Raw genomic sequence first — 27211 nt, 5'->3', positions numbered from 1 at the left:
CAACTTACTGATATCTTTCAGCACAGAAACACAGGACTTCAAGCTTATTATTAAGTTTCACTGATGAAATTGTGAGCTTGTAGCATTTACTATTATTAAGCTTTTAAACAGATATAAAGAAAGCCTAGACTAGTTCTCAGAAGTGTCTGTATTGATAGAGGTTTCTGTGTACTTTGCACACCTGTCCTGAAAGCCCTGATCCCCAGAATAGAAAGAGGGAGGCAAATTGTGCACATCAGAGCCGGGATGCGACTCAGTCATTGTCCTATCCCTTTCAGCAATCTTAGTTCTCCTGCCACTTCCTCCTCAACACCACCTTTAAGATCTGAATGACTCTTTCAAACCCATTTCACAGCTGGGAGCTTGACTAATATTCTGCTGCCATGTGTTTCCCCTCCATTACAAATCATGTGACATGTCTGTGATTGCTCTCTCTCCAAGTTTGTGAGCACGTGGGTGTAAGTATATAAATATATGTTATGATTTTCAGTGTTGGGATGTCTGAAAGAACCTGTTGTCTACATTGTATAAAGCAGTTTTCTGTCTCGGCCTTTTTGAGTTGCATCTGATTGATGTGTAAAATTGGACTGTTTTTGCTCCCATATATTCCTGAGGCGGGAGATCTGAGTGGGTTTCGTTTTTCCTCGCCTCCCGAGGCACACAAAGCGTTTCATGTTCTTGTGGGTTGGAGTCAAACGGAGTACTACACATGAAGGCGAACACTGCAGGTTGCGATAGATTGATCTGCTCCTTTTTGCTTGTTTTCTGTCTTGTGTGTATTTTTTTTTCTCTCGTGCGTCTGTGTGTGTTGTAGCGAGCACAAAGCTTGCTGTCTGTGATGAATTGCTACAGCACTGGAGACAAATTTGGACGTCGAGGGGCGTTGGTTTTGCTCAGAAACTGTAGCTGCCTCTCCGCTCGGCGTAACGATGAAGAACTAGGCACATATCAGGAGGAGTGCAACTGCTGTAAATGAAAAGCACAACAAACGCATACATTGGAGCAGACAGACAAGGAAGTGGGCCATTATACATCTACTCTGTGCGTGTGTTTGTAGTCACAGCTTGGTGAAGGGCTTTGGTACAACCAAAGCCAACTACCACTGGGATCGTCTGTCCTCAATACAGAACCCTGAGCCTATTGGCACTTTTTTAAGTTAGTTTTAAGTATAATAAGAAAATTTCAGTTTGTAGGCCCCAAGATGGTTACAGGTAATCTCTCGTGAAAGTGTTTCAGATGGAAAAAGAAGCACAAAACCTTGTAGGCATGTTAGACGTGGTTAAACATTGAATACAGTCTCAGCAATCATTAACAGTTCTTAAATCTATTTTCACATTTATATAAAGCAGTTTGTGTGAAAAATAACTTTCTCTCTGTAACAGAGAAAGAAGGGAGGAGCTACGGGTTTATCAGTTCTAGTCAGTTTTAAATTTTAATTATGTATTCTGTTACAGTCTATAAAGCTGGCTAGTCTCAGAGCAGCAGAGCGGATCAATCACTGTGTGGTCGGCAGAAACACTTGCTTGCTATATGATTTCCTTGTGCCATTTTTTTTTTTTTAAAGAAGTATTATTTTGGATATCCTTTGAGACACCCTCAACTTACTAAAGGTCAGTATATTGGAGCTTGCAGATCCGTTCTTGTTCTTCACTAAAGTTAGTTGACTCTCAAATGGGATCTCAAAATTCCTTTTTCCTAGGCTACAGTTTTAAGCATAACCAAGATGTTTCTTGCAGATATTCTTTCTACTTAATACTGCAATCCAAAATAACCATGGGGAGAGTTAATCAATGTGATCAATGCAGAAGGTGGTTGATAAGACATACTGTTGATTGACTGGAATATAATAATGAATACAAAAATAGAAAAAAGATTTGTAACTCTATATGGAATTCAAAACTGGTCTCTGACATTTCAATAGCAACTGTTAGACCAGGGGTCGGCAACCTGCAGCTCTTGAGTCCTTATAGTGCGGCTCCGCATGGTTTGGGAAAATAAATTAGAAGTATTTAGCTGAAGTGTATTTTATTTATGTTAGTTCTTTTTTAACTTGTAGTTCTAAATTGGAAGATTATTGTGATATTGATATATAAAAATAAAATTATATTCTATTATTTTTTTCATCGCTCAAAATAAGCGTCACACTCGCGGAAGCCGGTGTACCCGCCGAAACGCCGTGCATTTATCGAGACTTTCAACCCCAGGTAGGCCAATTATGGATCTTCGGATCCACATTATGTCAGCAGCTATTCTCCACCGTGAACTATGTTAAAAACAAACACCGCTCACGCCTCACAGATGACAGCTTACAGTCCTGCTTAAAGATGAAAGTGACTTCGTACAGACGCTGTGCGCAGAGGTTCAGGAGCAGAGGTCCCATTGTAAACATACCACGGCAGACCCGACGATGTTTCCATGAACATGCTTTTCAGCACCTCTTTATAGGCCACTTTTCACACACGGTTGCTGTACACATACAGCCGGCTGTAGCTTTTCAGCTCACAGCCTGACACACACCAACACAACAGCACAGATAGCACAGAGGTTAAGGCGGCGAGGCGTGATTGCGGGTGCCGCTCAGGTGCCTCCACCTCCCCTGCAGCGGCGCTGCAGACCACGCCCCGCCACACACATTAACCTGGTAAAATACATATTTAGGCAGAATTTTGCAAATATCTATTTTTCTTTTTCTTTTTTTTTTTTTTAGCAGCATAGTGCTTTTTTTCCAATTATTTTTTTTTAAAAGCCAGGTCAAGGCTCCAAAAGCACAAAGGCAATATAAGGGTGGCGGCTCACAACAGTTTTTGTTTGCTACATGGATCATTTTAGTTCAGCTTTCCTTTTGTTATATTTCTTTAAGAGTTCAAAATGTGTTAATTACATAAATAAAATGTAATTTTCTCTGTAGCACTTCATGGATTTCATAAGCAACACACCTTAGTTGTTCACACAAAGCATAAAAGTAAAAAACAATATATACAGTGTTATCTTCATTTTAGATGTCAAAAAGTATTTGCGGCTCCCAGTGCTTTCTTTTGCGTCAAAACCGGGTCCAAGTGGCTCTTTGGGTGTAAAAGGTTGCAGACCCCTGTGTTAGACCCACCCAAAAAAGAGTTATAGTTGATGGGTCGTATTTGATTGGTCTAGCTAATAAACGTAAAGTTAAATGCACCTGAGTGCATCAATTATTACAATAATTAGGTTACATGCTTGTGTTCTGGACTATAATGCTGTTGCCACCATATGCACAAATGGGATTACTGTACCCATATGTGCTTTAATATGAATATTAAATATTTCATATCATCGTAGAATGCCAGGACCTTTAGACCAATAAAGGTCCAAGTAGAGTTGCAGAGTCCCAGTTGCAGTCTTAGAATTTGATTTTATTTTCTTTCTCCTCTGGTGTGTGTTATTGTTCCACGGGGAATCAGGCGAAATGAAGGAGGGAGAAAAATACACAGAACCTTAATCAAAGCAAAGTCCTCCTACCTTTCACTAAATCAGTGGTGGGACTCAGTAGTCACACCTTGGTTGATGGTACATCTTGGCCAAGCTATGAAGTAGCTTATGAAAAAAAGCTGTACCAACTTTTCTAGGGCATTGCACTCTGATTAAGTTCACTTGTACTTGCTTAAGTAAAGCAACAGTTAAACAGTGCTTATTTTCATTTGAAATGTAAAAATGTTTTTTAAAAAATGTCATATGATTGTCAAAGTTATGCAACCCTGTGGTCAGTGAACTTCACTCAATAGGCCAGCGTTATTGTTTGCATGTCACAATAGAATTAAGAAAAGAAATGAAAAAGCTTTTTGTAACGTGACTTGCTATGTTGCATTTTATAAATATGATGCAATATGGTGTTTGTTAAGTGCATCCAGTAAGTTAATATTTAAGTTAACCTTTGGTTAGTGCTTAACTTAGACAGAGAAACAGCTGATGGATAAACAGTGCCACTCAGTAATTAATTATTAAAAAATGACTTAGATATAGAAAAACACATACTTTATGATGTCTGATTGTATGTAGAGGAAAATAACGTGACCTGAACTAAGGGAGAAAAGCTTTTCATATTTGCAAGGAAGCTTGACAAAACAATTAAAATTTTATAGGCAACACACACCACAGCATTTAAAAGAAAACATCCCCACACACATTAGCATGGCAAACACACTGTGTTTTGTCCCTTTACATGCTCATATAGTATACCTGACTGTTGGCTGTTTTTCTTTCTATTTTCAACGCATATTACTGGTCAGGTCTATCATTTCCCTCCCTCAGTATTTCCCTTTCAACACATTATCAGCATTCTAGTAGTTTCTCTGCTTCTACAAAGCAAGTATTAGATCTTTTAAGTAAAAATAATAATTAAATACTCTGAAACACAATGTTCACAACTTTGATGTATTTCAGTTTCATAACATTCTGTTCATTCCCTTATACTCTTGAACCACTTCTTATTTCTTTTATTTTGCTAGTGATTTACTGAATCTCCAGACATACATAGAGCAGTATATAAGGCAAAACAGAATTTGTACTCTCTTAGGCAGCTTTCTTGTCATTTCTTTAAGTAGCCTTCAGGTATTGTTCTCCGGGCTTCTTGAAGAACATTCAAAACTCTTCTTTGGGTGTTGGCTGCCTTTTGTTCTGTTCTCTAATGATCCCACGCTGCTTACATTGGCAGTGTGCTTGGGATCATTGTCGTGTTAACAAATTGAGCTGTTGCCAATCAGGTGCTGGTATTACATCGTGGATCATAGCTGATGGTACTTTTCTCCATTTGTGATTAATTCATTTTGACAAGGTTCCTAACACTATTGGTTGAACTCCATGCCCAAACCATGACAGAGCCTCCATAACATGGCTACAGACACTCAGTGTTTTTCCTGTCTCCTGACTTCCTGAGTACATATTGATGACGATTTGATACAAATATTTTACTTTGTGCAGACCAGATCTTGTGTAATTTGGCATTCCTCAACGTTTTCATCCCATTTCCCTTAAAAATGGCGTATTATCAGCCAACAGTTCACTGAAACTGTTGATGAACAGTAGATGCATAAACTAAAGGGCCCGATATTCTCAAGTCCTATGGCAGGTCTTTACTGGATTTCCTATTTCTTCTCATTTTCAGATGTTACTCATAGATTTAGATTGTAGATTTTTAGGCTGGCCAGTTCTTTTGTCCTCCACTTGTTTAATTTCCTTAAAAAAAAAAAAAAAGTTAAGGACTCACAGCACACCATTTTTGGGAATCACATTGTGGTGCAAAAATACTATTTTATGTCTTGTGAATTGTGTTGTCTTTGGCATTTTTGTAGATGGGAACAAATGATGTGTTTTAGTGACAGGCTGCTAGTAACAAAGTGCCTAAAGATACGGTTTAATGCATGTAGACACAACACTGGTTCATCTTTTGTGTTGGGTACCTTTTTTGTGCTTGAATGATTCATAGATCAGTGTTAAGTAGTTCAATACACACACACACACACACACACACACACACACACACACACACACACACACACACACACACACACACACACACAAAACATTCCTCTAAAGATGGTCAGCTACAAGGACTGGACTGATAGTGAGTGAGCCAATTCCAAAAGAAATTTTGAAATATCTTCTGAAAGGCTGAAGGCTTTTGTTTAAGACCACTTTAAAAATTACATGAAATTCTGGCTCCTTCGAATCAAAATATAAAGCGATAACAGGTGGTTTAACACATTTGCACAATACTGTGTGTCCCGTACTTCACTGCTGTAAAATATTTTTTAATTTATTTTTTGATAGATTTATTGTCAATACTACTTCCCTTACTAAATCATCAGGATTTGCATTCATGTGGGTGGCTGTTTATAAGAACTTGCTGACTTACAGTATGCAGGACTTGGACCTAGATTCTTCATATATTGGACATATAACTTTATAGTAGGCATAATGTAATGTGTATGTACTCTAAATTGACACAGTCAGTATGGGAAAACTAAACAAAATTACACGTTATAGAATTTAGTTTCTTCCCCTCTTGCATTTCTTCTAAAATCCCTCTTTTTTTTTTTTTGGCTTTTTTAGAGAATGATGAGACAGGTGTGATGGATAGTTTGCTGGAAGCCCTACAGTCAGGAGCTGCATTCAGAGACCGCAGGAAGAGAGCGCCAAGACCCAGAGGTGAGTCTAATATCCCACATTTATACAAAACGACCCCCACACACAGAAACCAAGTACACACACTGTCTGGCAAAACACTGATGGAATTCCAATCAGATGTTTAAATAATGATTTCTAGCTCTAACCTGTCACCTTCATGCATTTATATTTTTTCTTATTTTGTTTTTAAAAGTTGAGCAAATTGAATGCATCCTCAGGTTCTTATGTTTTGGCTTCATTTTCTCTCATTCTCAGTAAATTGCAAAATACACTGGTTTGTTGTTTGTACACATTCTTGCCAGCAGCACAGCGCCAGAGAGTCTTCAGCTGACACAATTCCTACAACTGTTTGATGTGTGGATCTTGTTTTTTTCCCCCTCTGGGTTTCTTAATTCCAAACGCAAGATGTGAAAAATTAAATGTAAATCCAAGATGTGATTTGAACGCGTTTGGAAATGATTGGTGACTAAACATTGACACTGGCACCTTAAACTTATTAGCTGTGCCTTGAAAAACATTATTTCTTGCTAATGAACTTCACTTCACAGCTGTTCATCACTGGGCCAATGCCGTCACATCATCTTTCTAATCCCACTTAGTACTGTACATGTTGGCATTATTTGTCCGCTGCCCTCCTTACAGATAACCACCACCAGACGATCAGCCCCAGCTCCTTCCGCCAGGTCCTCAGGCCTGTTAACTATGGTAAAAACACAAGATAAAAAAAAACTGTTAAAGCCTAAAGCACGTTCAGCGCTATCTTTCGTCTGCTGTTGGAAATCAGCCTTAAACTGCTCTTGCATGTGTTATATTGCAAATTCATATATGTCCTGCCTTTTTGTGTGTTAAGTCACCTTGTTATTTGTTCCTTTAGCTTTTTGTGACCTTGCGTGCTCTTTCAATTATGAAAGACTATTGGTAAAGCAATTTGAGTCGGTGCTATGTGTGGATGTTAAGAAAGTTAGGATTGAAATTCTCTGAAAGTAGTGTGTGGGCTGTTCCGGTGGCTCAGTTTGATAAGGCTCCTAAATTGTGTAGTAAGTGAAGCATTTTGAATGCAGTGTTTTTGTAGTAGCCGGGTTCTTTCACATTCTTTAAATCCAGGAGAGAATAACATTTTTGTTTGGAATTTATCAAGTCTGACCTATGGACTGTGTGTTTCTGAAGAGTGCTGAGGCATACAGATAAAGTGCTATGATACACATAGGATATAAGCCACTTGTAGCCTAGATTGCTTCAGGTATTTAATATTCGTCATCGTCATTTAGTACGTTCATATTATTGTTTTAATGTTAAGACATCTATCTGTATGATGTCCTTAGAATGGCGATTGGATTGGCTACTAATTATGCTAAATTCAGTTATCCTATATTACTCATACTTGTGAACAGATATTGTGCATTTAGCTGTAAACAACAGCTTTCTTTTGTCAAAGGTTCTACAATCATCACCGAAGCACTTAAAAAATTATTCTGTAACCCTATTACCTCTTATTATTTGTAATTGGAATCCCAGTCGGCCAAGTGCAGGCACACATGAATAAAATTATTCACGCTCAATCCACCCACATCATTGATGGCAATGATAAAGGGCCTGGCTCTGTTGTTCTGCTACAGCTTATCTGAAATTAGATTGGAAAGGGATGAGGGGGAGGGATATATATAGGGTGGGAGGAAAGAGACAGATGTGGCTGTAACATAAGAAATGGAGAGAAATGGCGTGAGATAGAGCCACTTGGTAAGGGCGAAAGTTAGGAATAATGTGAGAGAAAAAAATGGACTCAGTGTGTGTGTGTGAGAGAGAGAGAGCGAGTGAGTGAGCCAGTAACTCTAAGAGGGAACAAGCCAAAGCTTTGTACTATTAGCAGGGGATTAGAGTAAATAATAACAGTGTGAACTGTAAAGGAGCTGCTGCTCAGTGTCCATGTGGTGCAAAAGACCCCATGGGGTGTGGTGCAGGTAAGAAGTTGCTGGAAGGTTGCTGACCCAGCTGCCCCCTACTGGCAGCTTCAGACATGGCGTGTTGATTAATAATGCTCAAGGCTTTAGCCTGTCACTGCAGGCATCATACTCACTGCCAGCCTCCCAGAGCAAACACAGCTAATTACTTTTCTCTGCCCAGCCCCAGCACCAGCTCAGCCCTCTCAGTGCCCATTCATCTTAATTTCCCCCTCTCTGCCATCTGCCTCCTAAATAACACTCCTCCTCATTTCCCTACCATCCAATATCCCCACTGTCTTCTTCTATACACTCATGGCCATGCAATGGCCCTCCCCATACATAATTGCCTGTTATTGGTATGGAGTGTCTCCACTGCTCCTGCCTCACCCCTTCTTTCCCATTTCCCTTCTCTCCTTTACTCCTACAGAGATCCAGGCCTTAATTGCCCAGAGTTTAGTCGTTGGAGTGAGTGAAACCCACAGGATGCTCTCTGTTTATTTGGGAGGTGATGAAGTTTAGTCGGCGGCACAAGCACTTAAACAGCTGCTTTCACTTTCACACCACGCTACCACCTCCTTTTCCCACTGTTTTAAATACCCTTTAATAATTGATCTCAGGGGTCTTGCTTCACTCCAGTGGAGCAGCAAAGAGAATTAAAACAGAAACATCTGCGCCAGAAGATACTGTAATTAGTGGTAAAGGAGAGAGATTTGAATGGTCAATCTGAACATGCATGGTGCCATTAAGTTTTTGCACCAAGGGAGTCTCGAGTACACCACTCTGTTGTCGGTGCCAAACAAATCAGATGGCAGATTTTTAGAGTGCTGCCTATCACAGTGTGATGAGACTGTGGAGTAGTTTGATAATGGTTATAGTGCTTTGTAGTCATGATGAGTTTGATTGCCACGGAATAGAAAACAGGATTAGAAGATGGTTTGCAGTCTCCTACACTGTTTGTTGCACACAAATGAATGCAGTCTCTCTCTTTTTATCCCTTTCCCCTTCACTTTCATGGACTCTTTGATTTGAGGTTGGGCCCCAGTTTGAGTCCCTTAATTTTCCTCAGCATCCTCTGTCTCTCACATCTTGTCTCCTGGTCTACCCCTAAATTGGCTCAGCACACTTTAACATGAGCCAGCAGCTAAGGTGTTTAGCTAGGTCTGCAGTCTCCCCGAGCACACGTACACACATAGACATAAAAGTACACAGAAACACCAGCAGACTTTAGGAGATGAAGGTAAGCAGGCTTTACGATGGCTGTGGCCTGGGTTAGGATAAGGCTCTGGGGCTCCTCAACACTCTAAATTGGATTGGGCTCCACAGAATGATGGATCGATGGTGGTTAGCCACACAGGTGTAAGATACTTATTGAATCTATAAAGCAGCCATAGCTTTTTAACTGTGTCCTTCTGAAAACATCTCTCCAGGCGCTCTCTGGTCATTTCTGGCTTCTTTGCAAGATCTCATCACAGCCTTGCTGACTCCCAAGCTGGCGTGTGCATGTACATATCAAGGGAAATCACACAGCTGCATGTTTAATGGTCGTGTTTGACAGAAAGACAGAGAAAAGGAAAACACAGAAAGTGTGCAACACAGCACAAGCCAGAGGTGCATTGTGTAATGCCCTTGTCTTGGATGATCTATTATGGAAAGTGTGGGGTGGAATGGGATCTATGAAGGAGTAAATGTCTTTGTCTTTAAGAGCAATTACTTCAGATGTCTTTAGTGACACCCGACCTAACAATTATCATGTGTGATATAGCTCTGAACTAGAGCTTGAAATTGATGTAAAGGTCACTTCACAAAGTCACTTAGCCCTTTTACCAAGTTTTTTTCCTTCTTACTTGCAGTTGAAAGCATTAATGCCTAAAAGTAAGCCTCTAGTTATTGGAGATCTTCTGTCCTATGTGTTTGACGAGTCAACTTTATGACCCTTTTTGCTGAATTTATTTCTGTGTAATGTCAGATACTTGGTTCGTGCAGGCGGCTATTCAGTGTTGATTTTAAATGGCTTGGGTATAGGTGCAAGTGGTAGTGGAAGATGACTAATCGACTTAATTTGAGACTCAACCCACGGTGTCTTTGAGAGGTTGTTCTGAAGAAAATCATTACGATGAAACTGGGGTGAGTGTTCAGTTAAAATGGAAGTTAAAAAAGTACAATAAAATAGAAAGTTTGTTTCCACCCGACTCTGTGTGTTCTCGTGTGCTCACATGTGGGTGAAAAGCTAGCATTGCTGGAGCTTCCTGGGGCTGGATACTCAAGTGGAATCTGCCGTTAGATGCTCGTCTTTTTTGATTGGGCCACTTATAGACTATGATATGTGGATTCCACTGCAGGATGACTGTATCCTGCAGATTGCATATGTGCTTTTTCAATCCTTTTCATATTCTTGTTCTTTCAAGAAAAATGTGTGAAAGCTACCAGTCCCTCAAAACTTCCTAAGTCTCATCTTTAAGTTTTCTTTATTTCTTCTTTGCCTTGCCGCTTTTCTCCAGACATGGCATAAGCAGAAAAAAAGGGATTATTAAACATTTCAGTGAACTCGAGACAAAAAAAAAAACAGCAAAAAAAAAAAAAAGAGCAGCACAGCCTCTCTCCTTACTAGATCTATTTCAATTGATGCAACACGTCATTGTTTTAAAAGTGTAACTGTAAAAGTTGCTGATTTATCCACATTTGGTCATCATATATCATCCACACATCACATGCGGCCCGCGCACTTTTCATTAAAGTGACAGATTATTGTCAAGAAGCTTCTCAGCCGGAACAATGTTCACTTTCACACACACGTACTCATGCATACATGCATAAAAACTGTCAGCTTTTACCCTGTATTTTAATCATGTGCACGGAGAAGGTTAAAGGCCATTCTGGGGTTGCACTGTTAGCCGTGTCTAAGGCTTGGACAGGTGTACTGCTCTCTATAGTCATGTCCACAGTCATCTGGCCACTTGGAGTCACAATGTGTCTCTCATCGCCACACTTGATTGGTGCTTTAGATGTTTAACTGTTCTTGTCGACAAAGGTATATCCAGATGGGAAAATGTACCTTGACCTGCCTTTGCCTGTCTGTCTGAAGTGCTGCACTAGGTGTGTGTGCATGTGCATGTCTGAGCCGGTGCACACATTCATTGAACAGATGGAGCAAGAGGGCACCTTAACAAAGTGGCTGTTGTAATTAGGTCTAGCCTTTGCGGTGCGACTTGTGGAATAGTAATTGAGGGTTGTAGAGAGCCCAAAAGGAAGCGATTTCATTTTTTTTTATCCAGACTTTGATGAGAATAATAGAATCTTTTGCAGCAATGCCCCTCCACATGCTTACATTTGCACTCATTCACACATGTAAGCAGCCTGTGTCAATACAGTCTGATCTGCTGGCCACAGGATTTCTTCTTGATCTGCTGGCGATTAACTGCCACATACACATAGTGGTCTAAAGATTTAACCAGCAATGTCCATGCACAATCCATCTTCCCTTAATTTGAAGGCCAGAAGCGGCATCTACCTAGTGTCTGTCTTAGGGCAACTGTATGGCATTTATTTGCAAATGCACCATGTTCCCCATGTGTAATACAGGCAGTAATTAAAATTATGTGACATGTCACACTCGATGTAATCATGATGCTGTTTACTTCTTGTACTGCCTTAAAGGCAAGGACATAGGTAATAAAAATGGCTTTTAATGGCTCCCACATGGGCTGCTGCTTCCTGAATATGCAGAGGTGTTTTTTATTGGAAAGGGTTTTTTGTTTTTTTTGGGCACACATCACTTTGTGTCAAAACTAATGACTGTTGTAATTGGACAACTTCTGCAAAAGTTACCAATTATTCATTAATGGCATGTATGAATTTCTTCAATCCTTATTTAGTGGTGTATTGAAAAAAAAATTCTGACAAATTTTGGTGAGTGTTAATTTACATATGGGTGGCATACAGTGAATGTGTCATGTGAAACAGACTTAAACAGAAAGCATGAAGGTGCATTTGCAGAGAAATATGAATGCAAAAATGAAAACGACCGAGATTTATGAAAAAAAATTAATTGCTGTATATGTGATTATTTCCATGCAAAGATGTGTTTGATTGGCCCACCAGTTAAAGGAAGAGAGGTTACATGCGCTATGATCATTACAGTAAGAAATGGCAGTCCCTGTTATCTTATAGTCCTTTCCAGAATGTAAGAAGATGAGGAAGTGAATTAGTCTGGCCAGTGAGGTCACTGTAGACTGGACACACATGCTTCCACACACACACAAACCGAGCTCCACTGTTCAGTCCTAAATAGAAAACAGATGATAACGAACACCTCTGCACTCTGCTCCATGTCTCTGTGCTGTACATCCCACATTTTAGCCAAGTCCTAAGCCGATCAGGCTCCTCAGATATCCACTTTTAGCTGGATTATGAGGAAGCTTGGCTGTAATAAAGGCTGTGAATCGTGAAATAGAAAGTGGTGTTCAGCATGTCGAGCCAAGGACCCTAATCACTCAGCCCATTCACACCAGCTCAGACCCCAAACAGCAGGTGAAGCTTTTAATGTTGGATTCTTATTCAGCTGGATTTTGAGCTTCTCCTGGTCTTTTTTCACATGCTGTCTCGTCTTCTGACTGCCTAGATACACATCTGTCAATGCACAAAGGTCTGATGATTCATAAGCGGTTAGGTTTAAATACACACCTGAATTTTTTAAATGTGACTCTTAGAACTGCTTTGATCTCTTTCAAATCTGTAGTATTTCATTGCTTTCTTCTTTCTTGCCGTCTTCATCTTCTTTGTTTCTCCTCTACATTCCTTTCTCTCATGAGCGTGTTATTTACATTGATTGAGAATAGGCTCTTACGTACTGCTCTAGTTAATAATGCAGTGAGAAATGAAGTCATTTTCACCATGGCTTTGTGCTAATTAAATTTTACAGCAGTCTTATCGCCCCAGCCACACACATTCCTGGTCCTCCCACATTCACCAGTGCCAGCAGCCATATCACATAGCCGTCAGGAAGAGACCGAGCTAGGGAGATGATTATATGAACTTATGTTGTTATGGGAGGGAAATGAGCATTATCGTCTCTTTATATCTATGCTTTCTACAAAGAGAGGTGCTTCAGTTCTGTCTCTGTAGTAATACCTTTGTTAAAGTAGTCTTAGAAGTGCTATATAAATACTTTTTCCCCACACAGATTAACATTCTGCATCAGTCTTGTCTTTGCCTTTTTTTTTGTTTGTCCTTGGCTGCCTCTCATATTTTGTTTTTCAGTCTATAATTTGTAGCTGGTTACACTGTGAACCTTGGCAGGACAAACAACATTTGTTTGCATGTGTTTTGAATGTTGCTATGAAGCTTTCTTGACTCAAAGACAAGAAATTAGGCAGGAGTGATTAAAGATGATAAATTCTAGTACCCCTCTTGTAAAGACTCATGTCGATATCATTCATTAGACTCGCACAGAAAAAGTTACAGGTGATTCCAGTGCTTACTTTTTAAGCTTTGCTGATAAAATGAAAACATTATTCCAAACTGTGTCATCTCTCTGCTCCTCTTTGTGGAAGTCGCTTGTGCTGCCACTCCGCCTGCTCTGTGTCTCCTCACTGATCCAGAATCTCTAAGTGCAGCGACAGGAGTTTCCATGCCGACAGAACGGGAAGGCCAGCCCTCAGGCAGCAAGATCTGTTTGATGCTGGATCCCCCCTCCCTTAGAGAGCAGAATTTGGGCTTTGCTTATCTACTTTATATATTGCCCTTTTATGTCCATATGCTGGCTCATTCACACATTTAACTGCATGCAGTCACATGCATTCACTTGAACTCATACACAGTCACACAAACACACAGACACATCCTCTTGTAGACACTCAGCCTTGAGGCACAGGGCCATGTATGTATCTCTGGCCTCTGGGCTAAAGAGCTTCATTATTCAGGCACTCGCTTTGATTAGCATCCTCGGGGGTACAAATTAGCAAACAAGCTCAAGTGTTCCTGTGAAGAAATACCCTCTCCGGGACTTTCTGCGGACATAAGAACATTTCACAAGTATGTGATTTTCCCTGCCATTCAGATGATGACAGTTTCTCCTAGTGAGAATATTCTCTAAGCATGTATGGTTTTAAAGCTTTGTAGAAACCATACTATAATGAAACATTTGTAGCTTCTCTCCCAGCCTGAACCAGTCTTTTCATTCCTCAAAAAATATTTATTTTAGTAGCACTCCTTTGCTTTTAAAAGAAATTTTCTTCTTAGTGTCTTGGAAAACAACCCCTAAGTGAAGAAAGGTGATGGTTGTGGTATGCAGGGCTCAACAGTATGAGTGTCACACTTGGCATTTGAGTCCAAAGAAGCCATGTATGCAAGATGTCAAATATATTTAGAAACATGCACATGATTTAAAAGTGTTAAAATAATTCAGATGGGGCAGTCTCTGTCTTTCAGTGAAGAAAAAGTCTGATAGCACAAGAATGACACCTCTCTTGGGTATAGTTTATGTTTCAAGCTGCAGCCTCTCTCCCCTCTGTCTGGGAAACACAGTGGACTGAACATGCGGCACAGCAGTCGACGTGAAGTGAAATATGCTGTCATCCCAGGCAGTAGGAAAATATACAGGCTACCTGCAGGAAAAATGTTGTGTTCAACACTGATAACAGTAGAACTAAGTGTTATGTATGTGCTTTGTATGTTCGTGTGTGAATGTATGACACATTACTTTTTATACGTGCACCGTGGCGTGAGTGGGTTTTTTTCACCACCCCAGTAAAGCCATTAATGTGCGCAGATGTAGCTCGTGCATGCGCATTGTCAGAGACTGTTTTTCATTCAGGTGAAAATTCCTAGAGCTGGTGTCTGCTCTATAATAACCATACTTGACATTTCTCTCTCCTCCAGCCTGTGGAGACTAACAGATGCTTTCCATTCCAGTTGAACCCATTAAGGCCTTCTCTTCTCTACTGCATCCACTGGCCTGTCCTTTGGCAGGGCCTTTCTGAATGTCAAAACTCACTGTTTAGCATCACAATAAAGCAGATTCGGGGCGGAAGAGTAAAGGAACGGAAATAGCTGCTGGCTGGCAAAGGGCATGGACAAAAATATTTATTTTTAAGACTGACATTGCTCATTCAGTGTTGTGTAGCCTGGATATTTTTTATGTACTATATTTTTTTTACGTTTATTTTGGACACCCAGTGACTAATATAAATCTGGCTTAACTGTCACTGTTGACTTTTATTGAACGACTGATTATACTGGTTACAGTTCTTTTCTTCATATTTATAGTTGTTAGAAAAAGACTTACAATAGTGCATTTGGCATTCTTGACTTGAAAATCAAGAAAATGAGACTTTTTACCTGACCTCCTTCACTGTTAGTCTTAAAATGTGTTACTTTAATGTTAAAACATCAGTATTAAAATGCCCGAAAAGTTCATGTTTTTGACATATCATTTCCATCCAGTTTAACTAATGAAGTAAAAATTGCACGGGACAGTGAAACATATTTTATAAATCGGCCATATTAATTATCCTTAATTAATCACATTAGAGCCCTGTGGGAATATGGGTTCAAATTAAACAATAACAAATTCAACAGAGAATATGATTGACAGAATATAATGAATACTTTACAGATTTATATAATAATCTTTGGAAAAGTCATTGAAACAATAATTGATGACTTTAAATCTTAATGCAAGTTTTGATTAAATAGAAAACATAATAATCATGCCCAGTAGACTTGATGATTGTTTTGGTTTTTAGGCCGTGGCATCTGTGGCTAGTTTTGATTTGTGCACAAACCTGATTATTTTTTCTTTACAGGGAGGTAATTAGCCTGGCTAGTTTGAATGGTAATTACAATGTCAACCAAAGAGGAAAGAGACCGTCTAAATGTATTTCACAGATAGTTCTGTGTTTGTCCACAAAGGCTGGCACGCGTTCACATACACACAGATTTTATTCAGCGTGCAGGAGCGTCTCCAGCCAAGCGGAATTATTTATAACAATTGTTTTGATACTGTATAACTTTACAATTGCAAACTAAAATAACAGAAAATTGCTCATTTTCTGCTAGTGCTTAAAACAGGCAAAGATGTTGGGGTATATTTGACTGCATCAGCTCTACTGTTGTATACATCTCCTTATTCTCAATTTGAGGTCTGCTCGCACTGAAGTACACATTGCAACAAACAGCAGAGCTTTCAAGAGAAACATTTGTTTGATTTTCTTCAAAAGAATAAATACAAACAGCATTCATGTTTCGCACATGTATAATCACTACAATATATTCATGTTTGATAGTGTATAATGTAGCTGTACATTAATAAATGCTGATTAACTGATTTATAAACATATGTGAAGCCTTATGTGTGGCGGTTCCAGCTATGTCCACTGGCAATAGACAAATGATAAATAATTGTGTAAGATATAATGCGATAAGAGAAGTTGTAACTCTTCACAATATCCTGTCCAAACACTTTCTTTCCAGTCTCACTGTTACTAACTTGTACAGTTTTTATATAATGCTTTTCAGTACTATTAAGGGGAAAGAAATGTATTATCACCTTGGTTTTGGTCAAGAGCAGGTAGATTAGTCATAGTGCGTTAATCATCCTCAGCACATAACCAAAACCAATTTAATATTACTGAACCAATGGCCGTGGTACTCTGTTTTTTAAAAAGTAACGTCAGCTCTAGTAATATTGCTCAAAGATCATTTTTAAGTGCTTATGTTTTGTTGACACATCTCATTCTGGTGAAATAACATTTCTGCGCCATGCTGTGCACAGGCCCATTTCTTTTCTAGAAGAGATCAAAAGGGCAGTTTGTCTCTTATTTTCTATTGAATTTATACACACTCTAAGAAGTGGGTTTTTTTTTTTTCGCCCTAATATTAAGTTTGGAGGTCATAGGTTCATAGGTCATAGAAACAACCTCACGTTTAAAAATTTGGACTGTATTTGAAAATTAGCCAGTTGACTGTGGAAGTAGTCCAAATCTCTGAAGGAGCCATGCAGTAAATGTCATTGTCAGCTGTGGCATAATGTAGAGGTAAGAACACTGAGTTCTTGCTAAAAGGGATTCTTCTTGTTTGTTTGAGGAAGGGGGGAAAGCACAGAGTGAGCTGTTCTTATATGAAGTATTTGAGAATAAGACTGGCGTTTTCAGTTCTGAGTCTAAGACTAAACTATTGGAAACTTTAACAACCATTATTCAACTTACTAGCACGCATAGACTTGACGTTGTCCCTGGATGACAGCTCTGCTTATTTCTGTGCTTTTTCCTGTATTACAGGGGAAAGTGTTAGACTGGCCAGCCTGCATGAGCTCAGTGTGAGTGTGAGAAGGTTAAAGAACAAGGCTTATCAATCTAAGAAGGTTTTAGAAAGAGGCTGACTGCTTGCAAATCATCCATCAGCCTCGGCAGCGGGTTCAGTCTGAGCTCTGACAATGGAAGGTGTTTGGGCTACAGCAAGAGGGGACATGATTTATCAGGGAAGTGAGCGATTATGCGAAGCCTCTGCACATGAGAGACGGGCAGAACTAAAAAGATGATCTCATATCGTTTCATGAAACATGCAAAGAATAGTTCATGGGTGCTTGTGAAAAATAGCCACATGAAGACACTGTGGATAAATGAAGCGTGGGTGTGCTCGAGTTTGAATGGAGAACATTTCATGGGATTCAACTTCAAGTAGAACTTTTCCCCCCTCTAAAGTAAATGCAGAACAGCCCGTGAGTGCTAAGAAACTCTTCCTGATGACTTAATGAGAATTTTGTATTAATTACTGTAATCATTGGCCTTCTAGCTTGTCACTCTGCCGTGGCATATTTAAAAACATCTTACTTTGAAAGAAATGACAAAATGTAGCACTTTTCCCCTTTTTAATGGATAATTATCTGTCTCAGGTGTTGGAGAAGGGAAAATGATGAGTACCAAAATAGATCGCGGAAAGAGAAAAGTCTCTGATCTTCTCCTGGCACTGTAGTGGAATCAAATATGAAACGCTTAACGTTAAACCACGTCGCTTTTCATGTGCAAATTCGACTTCACACATTGACAGTTCACACTGGCTCAGTGGATGACTGGTTTGGATCTTACTTATGTCATCTTTTTTATTAAATATAAGTCATTATCTTTTGTCCCAGTTCCCAAGACTGTGAAGGAATCATACTTCGATGAAAGGGGGTAAAGAAGTTGACATCCACTTTAGTCTGCTTAAGTGATTCACTTTGAAGATCCAAACAGAGATAAATAAATATCAACAAACAATGATTACAGACCAACTCACCTCTCTTTTCAGCCTTTTCAAATTTTCAGAGGTGGTTGATAGACGCCTCGGGTATTTAGATGGAGAGCAAGAGAGACTTTGAGAGCTAAAATAAGAGGTGACTCTGCCTGTAGACTGTTTGTGTATGTAGAACAGATGGATTTCTTTATGGAATCCTTTCAACAGCTCACACCCTGAGCTGTTTTTCTAGTTTCTCAAATGAGCATCGAGCAGCATTATAAATTTGAGCTTTTAACTCTACAGATTTTTATTTTTTATAAAGGCAGGATAGGTGATTGTCCAAGTTTCATATTGTGTTGCTCTCAGCGTATGCTAGTTACACTACACCCCATACTGTTCTATGCCAGGCCTGATCCCCATGCAAAGGCTCTTCAGATGGTTTTTTGATGCTTAGAAATGTAGTTAAAAGCAAAAAGTGGAAACATTTTTTAAATGACACATAGAGAACACAAAGACGTTGAAGTGTGTTACAGAAGAGAGTGTTGGAAGTAGGTTCTCACAAATGTTTGTTGTTGCATTTTGCCTTATAAATATACCTTGATGTATAAGTGCTTAATGGCTGAAGCTCTGAGAGCCTGTCATTGTTGGCATAAGATATTTTTCCTGGAGCTAAAAATATTTGATAATATCACATCAAGAATGCGGTCAAACCTCTTTTGCTCCCACTTAAATGGACAAAGAATATGTGTCAAAAAACTAATCTCACCAATTTTTTTTCAAGGACTGATGAATGCCCGATATATAGTGTGTTCCCAACCTTAGACGCAGGCATCAAAGAGATAAATGGGGAAGCCTATCGAGTATTCTCAGCACTGTTATTGTCGTCAAGAATATACAATTGTCAATCACACCAATAGCAAATGACAGAAAAACAGTAGCGGGAGATTGTCTGATAGCCGGAGCAAATTTAATTTAAATAACAACAGTAAGCACAAGAACTAATTGAGCATTACACTTACTGTGCCAACAGTGTTTTGTTTCACCTAAAATACATTTCTTTCTCTTAATTTTACATCTTAAGGGTCAAGATGTCAGTTTGATCAAATAGCACAAAATTCACTTTCACTGTATTGATGGAGCAGCACGAATCTTAGAGATGGATATCTTAAATCCAAGCAGATAGAAGTAAGACTGTCTGCATGGCTAGATACCACTAGAGGTAAAGGGAAAAATATGTCTTTGTGTAATTCGTGTGAAGTGACCCTTCAAGGTGAGTTAAAGCACAATTCCTCTGAGTAAAGCTGTCCAGACCTTATGGTTCTGTACTGCGTAGCTGACCAAAATGGAAAGTTTAAAAGAGAGTGGAATGGACAAGGATGCTGAGCTCAAAGTAAAAACAAAGGAAATAAACAATGTTAGAAGACAGGTGTCTAATTCTTTTTTTTCTTTTTTCTTTTTAATCGCTCTTCCCTCCTGCCTTTCTCTCGCTCTTGAATGATGAAATTGCCAATGATTTATTACAAATGTCAGTGACAGGCGCAGCAGACTGCTGTTTTGTCCCTGTCAGAGCCAAGTAGAGCCTGAGGTAGGCAGCTTTACTTATCAATCAACTGTTTTCTCCTCTTTTCTGCCACCACTCAGTTACAACCATGTTGGTCTTTGGGTTGCAGACTGGTAAACTTTGTACTGAGTTCGTACTAGTGAAGAGACAGGAAGTGACACAAAACCTTTTTGTTGTTTAAAGGCAGTGCTTTTTTATCGCTAGTCCAGATTCTCCTGTTACCAAAGCCATCTAAAAACCTTGCTGTAAATGTTATCTACAGTTTAGTTGTGCAGAGGTGCAGAGTTAGTTGTGTATAAATTATATAAACAGAAGATCAGAACTTTCCTAGTTAGCTATAAGCTTCATGATTAGTAGATGGCAGATGGGTGACCTGTGCTACCACTCACTATTACATATAGGCAGTCTTGTGAACCAACCAGTCAAGCAAAGTAGCTGTGTTGCTACTGTGTTGATTATTTGAGGATTTGCAAGAAAGAACCGCCCTGGAGCTACTCTTAATTATCTAGCATTTACAAAGCCTTTGACAGTGCATTTACAGACGATTTACTTTTTTTTTTCTACCTTCATAATTCATACCCTATTGTTAGTTTTTGATGAGGTCTTGCTGCTTAATTACAGTTGTATTTGAAAGGTCTTTGTTTAGCAAGAGCTAATTTGTTAGACTTTTTTTTCTCAGATAGAAGACCGAGGGGTGAGGTTGATGTCATTTGCTGTCTGCCACCAAGGTAAAGCTTGCGGAGGAAAACAGTAGCTAATGACCTAAACCATGAAAAGCTGTGAACCATGAACGACTGTCATCTTTGTTGGAAGAAGGAATAAACTTTTTCTAGAATGCCATACAGATAAGTGACTTCAGGTGAATGTGGACTAAAAAGACTGGTGTTAATCTCACAGCCTGCTGTTGCAATTATTTGACAGATGGTGGAAAAATGACCAACTACTACTTATGAATGAAAATAATTAATTAGATAAACAGTTTTCCTATATTTACTTTCCTATTTCCTCTTATCTCCTAAATTGCTAACATCTTGGAGCCTGCTAAAGGGCAGGATCCAGTGCTTGTGAGTATAACATGACATATTGATATTTGCCATTATATTGGTGTTGGCATTTTTGATGCCCAATAAATGAGAATTTTAAAAAAGTGAAGAAGAGACAGGAGAAACACCCTTCAATCATGTTATGAATAATGATGTTTCATAACTTGTCCACCAGAGGGCGCTCTGCATTTGGCACCATGCGTTTGGGATGCCACAGACACAACAGCTGATTCAAGAGGTGTCAAATCCACAGCTTGTTGTGACAGCAAAACAGGATTATTTTTAAACAGCATTGTCATACTCCAGTGGTTACACCATGTAGCATCATGTAAAGAAATCAATGATGTCTTTTCTATCGTATTTCCGTCATATTATTAAAAGCAGTAATTAACATTTTGACTTTTGCTTCACAACAGTATTTTTACATACATTTGCAGTGTTTAAAATAATCAGCTGCCAGTCTAACATTGAACTGTATGGCATAAAATGTGGAAGATCATAATAGGCTGCCCTTAAAATTGAAAAAGGTAATCAGAATTGCTTTTTTCTTTTCCAGCAACCTAATAAACCTACCCAGGGCTCTGTTGGGTTATTCTGAGCTTCAGTATGTACTGTAAACAATATAATCTGTTTTGAATAGCATAACCTTTTACAGCAGGCTGCTCTGTAAGTTTGCTCTGCGTCCTCCTTTCTCAGCCAGCAATAGAGATTCTCTTAAAAGCAGATTAATTAGATAATGGGTTCTTCTTTTTTCCCAATTACTCCCCTTGCCTGTCATCAGCAGTTACTAGTTCTGTCAAGGTTGATTGTCCATTCTGCTGTACATTGTTAAGGCAAAACGGTGCCTTAGTGGCCTTGATTTAGCTTTTTGAACAACTGCAGTGGCTATGCAGTTTCCTTAAGCGATATTGTTAATTGTGCTTCTGTCTTTTGTTAACTCGTTGCTGTTATTTACCTTAGAAGACACACTTTACATGCTGATATTATTACATTGTATGAATTATTGATTTGCAATATGGATTTAAGAAAAGCAAAAGATTTAAGTAGGCTCTTAAACGTCTGATCGCTGTAACTATTCATGTATATATGCTGCTGTGCATGCAGCTGAGGCTGTTTTGAACCATTGGAAATACGATTATTTATGTATCTTTTGTCTACAAACACACATATGTCTACATATATATTGATTGAGTGATAATGTGTGGGCAGCAGTCTCTCATGGGAACTCATTAAATACAAAGGAAGTGAAAGTGCCACAGTGAAAAGATCTCAAATATTGTAGCATATATCATACATAAAAGAGGAATGTATCTCTTATATACCTCATGATGACAAATTGTGGATGAAATATCCAGATTGCATGCTGAACCGGTTCTAGCTTCAATTCCAGTTAAGTGCATAAGACAAGTAGTTTATTTCAATCTTATTTATTGAGAACAGGGTAAAAGGCAGTGCTTTTAGGCTTGAAGATAGAAACCACTGTACTCCTTTGCCTGATCACACCACTGAAATGTTCAGTCAACTTAATTCTTACCTCGAGAGAGTAATGTGATTGATTACTGCTAGGTGATCTGAGAATTCCTATATACTGTGTAACTGATAAGGCTGAAGCCATGCTATGGTGCTTTTATAGGATCAGTTTCAGGTCATTTAGGGGTATTCTAAATATTTCTCCTTTTTTTAGATATATTATCCTTTCTGCTAGTCGTGTACGGTAATGCAAAAGTTACCAGACAATTTTATGGTTGCAACAGTTGATTCATTCATTAAACCTGTGTTTAATGTGCTATCACTTCTAACACTGTTAAGCCTAATCCTAACAATATGTATCTGAAACACAGCTCAACCCTCACCAGCACATAGCTTTCAAAGTAAATGTGCTGTATCACATTTCACATTTATGAAGTGATGTCGATGTTGAGAACATGCACTTTTCTTTTTTCTTTTTTTCCCCTTTTTTTGTTCTAGGACATTGAGAGGCAGTTGGTGGCGCTATAGAAATACTTAACAAAAATCAGTTGAAGCTGCACGTGAAGAAAAAGAACATCGTGTTTTATTATGGAAATACTTTATATAAATATTAGCAGTTCTTATCAAAAACACAGAACTTCAAGTGCTCATATTATGCACTTTTGTTTCCTCCCTTTTCTTTATTTTGAGTTTTAAAATGTATAAATCCCAAACTGAAGAAGCTAGTTATTCTGAATCACAGATAGTTGCACTATGAAGCAAGATCAATGGTTTGTTAAGCCTAAAACTGGATTGGATATCAGTGGCAATGGGCTGATAAATTTGATTACATTTTGTGTTCTCTGTTTCGTTTTCCAGCAAATTGTCAGCAGTTTGGAGGAATCGCTACTACTCCAAGAGCTCTTGTTCTGTGTTTGGTGTTGTTATAACTTAACTGCAGACTGTGGTCAAAGTGAGGTGATGTGACTGAAGCGATTTGTTGTCTTGCTCGGTCACTCTTTGACTTTCACTCTCCTTATGCTGGTCAGAGAGCCATCGTATAATGTAGAATTTATACCAACACAGGTTTGGTGAAACGTGAGTGTAACATTCATTGGGAAGCTTTTATCATATTTGTGGTAACGCACAATTTTTTTCATTAACTCACTTAAATAATATTTCACTTCAGCTGTCTCTTGTCAGCTTCACACGGGTGAAGTGTGACGATGTTTGACAGCGATGTGCAGCAGCCTAATGACTCTCACTTTGATCTGAAAAAAAAAAAATGAGATGAATTTTTTATCCTGAGCTTGTTTTAATTTATTATTCATTTCACTAATAAAAACCATCAGTTCAGTGAGTCTTTGCATATTTCCGGATGTATGTATTCTTCCATTTTATTTTCCAAAGTTAGGAAAGCTGTTTAAATGAAGCCAGATATTGTCTTACATATAAGATAATGATTCTCAATCTCTTCCTCACGTTAAATATTACATTATATTAATTTCTCACTAGTATTAGTAGTTGGTATTGACAGATATCCACAGCCAAGGTATCAGTATTGGAAAGGAAAATGGAAACACTGGATCAGTGTATCCCTAGCCACATTGATCTAAATACACATTTTAAATATCATGCTGACATGGATTCAGTTATGACTAATCTGCAGCACAGAGATTACTCACAGATCTGGTTCAAATGTGCGGTCGAGCTGTGTTGTTGTTGTTGTTTTTTTTTTCTTTTAGCAGTTCTTAGAGAGGTTTGTCTTCTACACAAAGATTGATGAAGAGCTCTGACCAAGCAGAGCCTACTGGGCTATTGGGTAGGAGGTGATGAGAGCTAAAACTGAGCTTTTTATACAGCGAGTGAAAAGGGTACTGCAGCAGTGTACAGTACGAGAAGAATATTTTTTTATGGTGAAAGTGCATTCGCAGTCAAAGGTCTAAAGCTATAGAACGAGCCGCCTGAGGAAACTGGGTCAGCAGAGTCAGTGACTCTTTTGAATCTTTACTTAAGACGCGCTGTTAATGGCAAGCCTCGCTTGATTTTTACTTGATTTATTTGATTTTCTTTTATTTCTTAAACTCTATATTAAAATGCTTCCTTACTGCTGCAAGGAAGTATTGTTGTAATGTATTGATTTTGATTGGTTATCATTTCCATTGTTTTACTTGTGCTTGTTCTGTTGTTTATATAAAGCACCTAAGTTTAGAGGAGTTCTTTGTATACCGTATATTGTTTTAACATGAAGTCATAAACCTCATCTAGTCAATCTCCAAATAAAAGTAGACCAGCGTGGAAAAGAGCATAGTGTGGGCACTTAAAACTAGATAACTCAGGACATTCTGCTATGATGGTTTATTTAAGTAACCCAGGCAGCCTATCTAACCACCTAATCACTTCCTATTCACACCATATCCGTCTGTTGCAGTATCTGTTCTGCCCACCTAGCAACCCCCTCGAATCTTTATTTCTCTATTTGTTAACCATGTTTCTCTGTAAGTTCTTAGGCTACCAAGGAGGCTTTGCACAATTTTAAATAAATAAGTCACAGTCAAACACGAGTATAAATCAAGAAAAACCCAGCAAGCGTGTATTCAAGATATTTTGCAGCGTATTTCATCATTTACCTATCTGAATATGTAACACAAAGAGCCAAAGAGCTGTTTGGTGTACCTTTTTATTTGATTTTATTTTGTAACCAGGGTGCAATCATTCACATGGCACCCCGTACAAAAACATCTAGGGAATATTGATTTATGATGAAGAATGAATTAAAACTGTAGTTATGGGAGTTTCTGTCACACATAGGTTATCAAGTCATCTGATCCCCCCCCCCCCCCCCCATCCTTTGCAACAATGATGCAACACCAAGCACATTTCTTATATTTCAAGTTGTAATGAATGGGTTCCCTAGTGTGTTTGTTTAATTTAAAGAAGGTTCACGTATTTTGAGCTCCATCAGTGGGATAAGAAAATGTCTCACACTACTTGATTAATGACTGATAAGTGGAAAGACCAAAACTATGACACGCTTGTGCTTATTGGTAGTTTGCGTAGTTTTAAGACATAATATTGGCATTAATAAAACATTTTCACAAATGCAGAAATGCTCAATACAATTGCATCAAAGTTACTGCTTTTAATCACACATATCAGCATCATCTCCAGTCTTTTTTGCACTCTGTAAATTGTGAGATTGCCCTAACACACTGTAGTGCATATTTCTTAAAATACAATCCATGCATTTAGATCTGTTATGTTTTATTATTTACTCAGGATTGTTGGTTGTTTGGTTCTTTTAGTTGGCCTGTTGCTTGGTCAGTTTAATACTTTGAAACTGAAAGAGATAACACATGACACGCCCCCAAAAAAGGCATAAGCGATCAGGATATGACAATACAGGGGAACAAAAAATTTTGTTACAGTGTCTTATTGTTTGACCTGCAGTCAATATAAGCAAAGCCCACTCTATCCACTCTACGGTTGTTTCTACAACAGTATTCCTTCATTTTTAAAAGTATTGTGTCTGTCCAGTGAAATGCCCAAACTTTTAACTTAAAAGTGGTGTCACAAAGAGTTGTTGTGGAAGATTTTCCATGGTATACTTTAAAAGTGCCCCCCCCCCCCAAAAAAAAAAAAAAATATATATATATCATGTAATACTGAAATGTCCTCTCTTTGTTTTGTTACACTTGAAGTTTGCTCATGTTGTGTGCATGTTAGGGGAGCTTTGATATCGTGCTGTCAGCAGCTAGGTTGATGACCACATACGTGTTAGTGAAAACAAGTGATACACTGCTTATTGATAGAATGAAAAATGGAAATTAAAAAAAAAAAAAAAACATAGATCCTCTGGTTCTTTGGCTCAATGGTTTCACTTTGCAATAATGCCACTTACAGTTGATCGTAGAATATCTAGGACGGAAGAAATATCATGAGCTGACTTGCAACAGTGAAATCCTGTTAGGGTACCATGCTCCAACTCTTTGAGCTTTTTAGAACAATCCATTGTTTCACAAATGTTTGTGAAGTCATTCTGCATGGTGAATTACTTGATTTTATACAGCTGTTGCAATGGGACTAAAAAAAACCCTGAAATTAAAAGTTAAGAGACTGAGACATTAGTCAGCCCAACAATTTTGTCGATGTAGTGTGAAATCTGTCCAGTTTAGTAGTCTAGTTTAACCAAATACCTGAAAAATCAGTGATGTTCTTATTGTTCTTAGCTGTGTGGCTTATGATTCGTGATAATAAACAACATTTTAAGTAGATTAACATTTTGAGTATTTTACTGTCTTGACATTTGCAAGTACAGCTTCACAAAGCTGTTACTGTGGGCTCTTGTTCTAGTTTAAACTATAGTTATTTAATTGATATTAGGCCATAATTGCACATTGGCTGTGAAGTTGACTTGGTGCTAATATGAATTACAAATTAAGGCAATGAATGACTTGTGAATGGACCATTTTGCAACTCAGCCCCATTTGTATGTGAGAGTCCTTTTTCCTGTTATTATTTCTCAGTGCAAAAGAGATTACTTTTTCTTTGCTGAAAAATAAAGCCTCTTTGTTTGGCTGTCACAGTTGACTTGTAGCTGTCTGCCATAAGAAAAATAATGACAATGGATTGGAAAGGCACAAATAGTCTTCAGAAATAAAAGAAAGGAAATCTGAAAAGAAATTTGAAAATGTGATTGTCAGGAGGGAGAGAAAATTGAGATATCAAAGACAGCAATTATAAGAAAGAGGGAATAAACAGATGTTAGGAATTAAAGCAATAAGTGATGTTAATTTGAAAGTTAAAAAATTAATAATAATAAAGAAACAAAGAATTTGAAACATTTATTT

General features: G+C 38.4%; 1 protein-coding gene across 2 annotated transcripts in view; it reads left to right on the top strand.

Moving 5' to 3' along the window:
* Positions 1-27211, top strand: part of LOC146393898 (protein diaphanous homolog 3-like) — a 158154-nt gene that overhangs the window by 104525 nt on the left and 26418 nt on the right. For both annotated transcript variants that reach the window (XM_084936855.1, XM_084936850.1), the window contains 2 exons: positions 6082-6177; positions 6799-6861. In XM_084936855.1, the coding sequence (XP_084792981.1) occupies positions 6082-6177; positions 6799-6861 (159 nt within the window). The remainder of the gene's footprint in view (positions 1-6081; positions 6178-6798; positions 6862-27211) is intronic.

The sequence above is a fragment of the Perissodus microlepis genome, chromosome 1, assembly GCF_051167445.1.
Source record: "Perissodus microlepis isolate ML-2025 ecotype Zambia chromosome 1, ASM5116744v1, whole genome shotgun sequence".
Classification (NCBI taxonomy): domain Eukaryota; kingdom Metazoa; phylum Chordata; class Actinopteri; order Cichliformes; family Cichlidae; genus Perissodus; species Perissodus microlepis.
The sequence above is the reverse complement of the archived record's forward strand: the minus strand, read 5'-3'. Positions and strand labels throughout refer to the sequence as shown.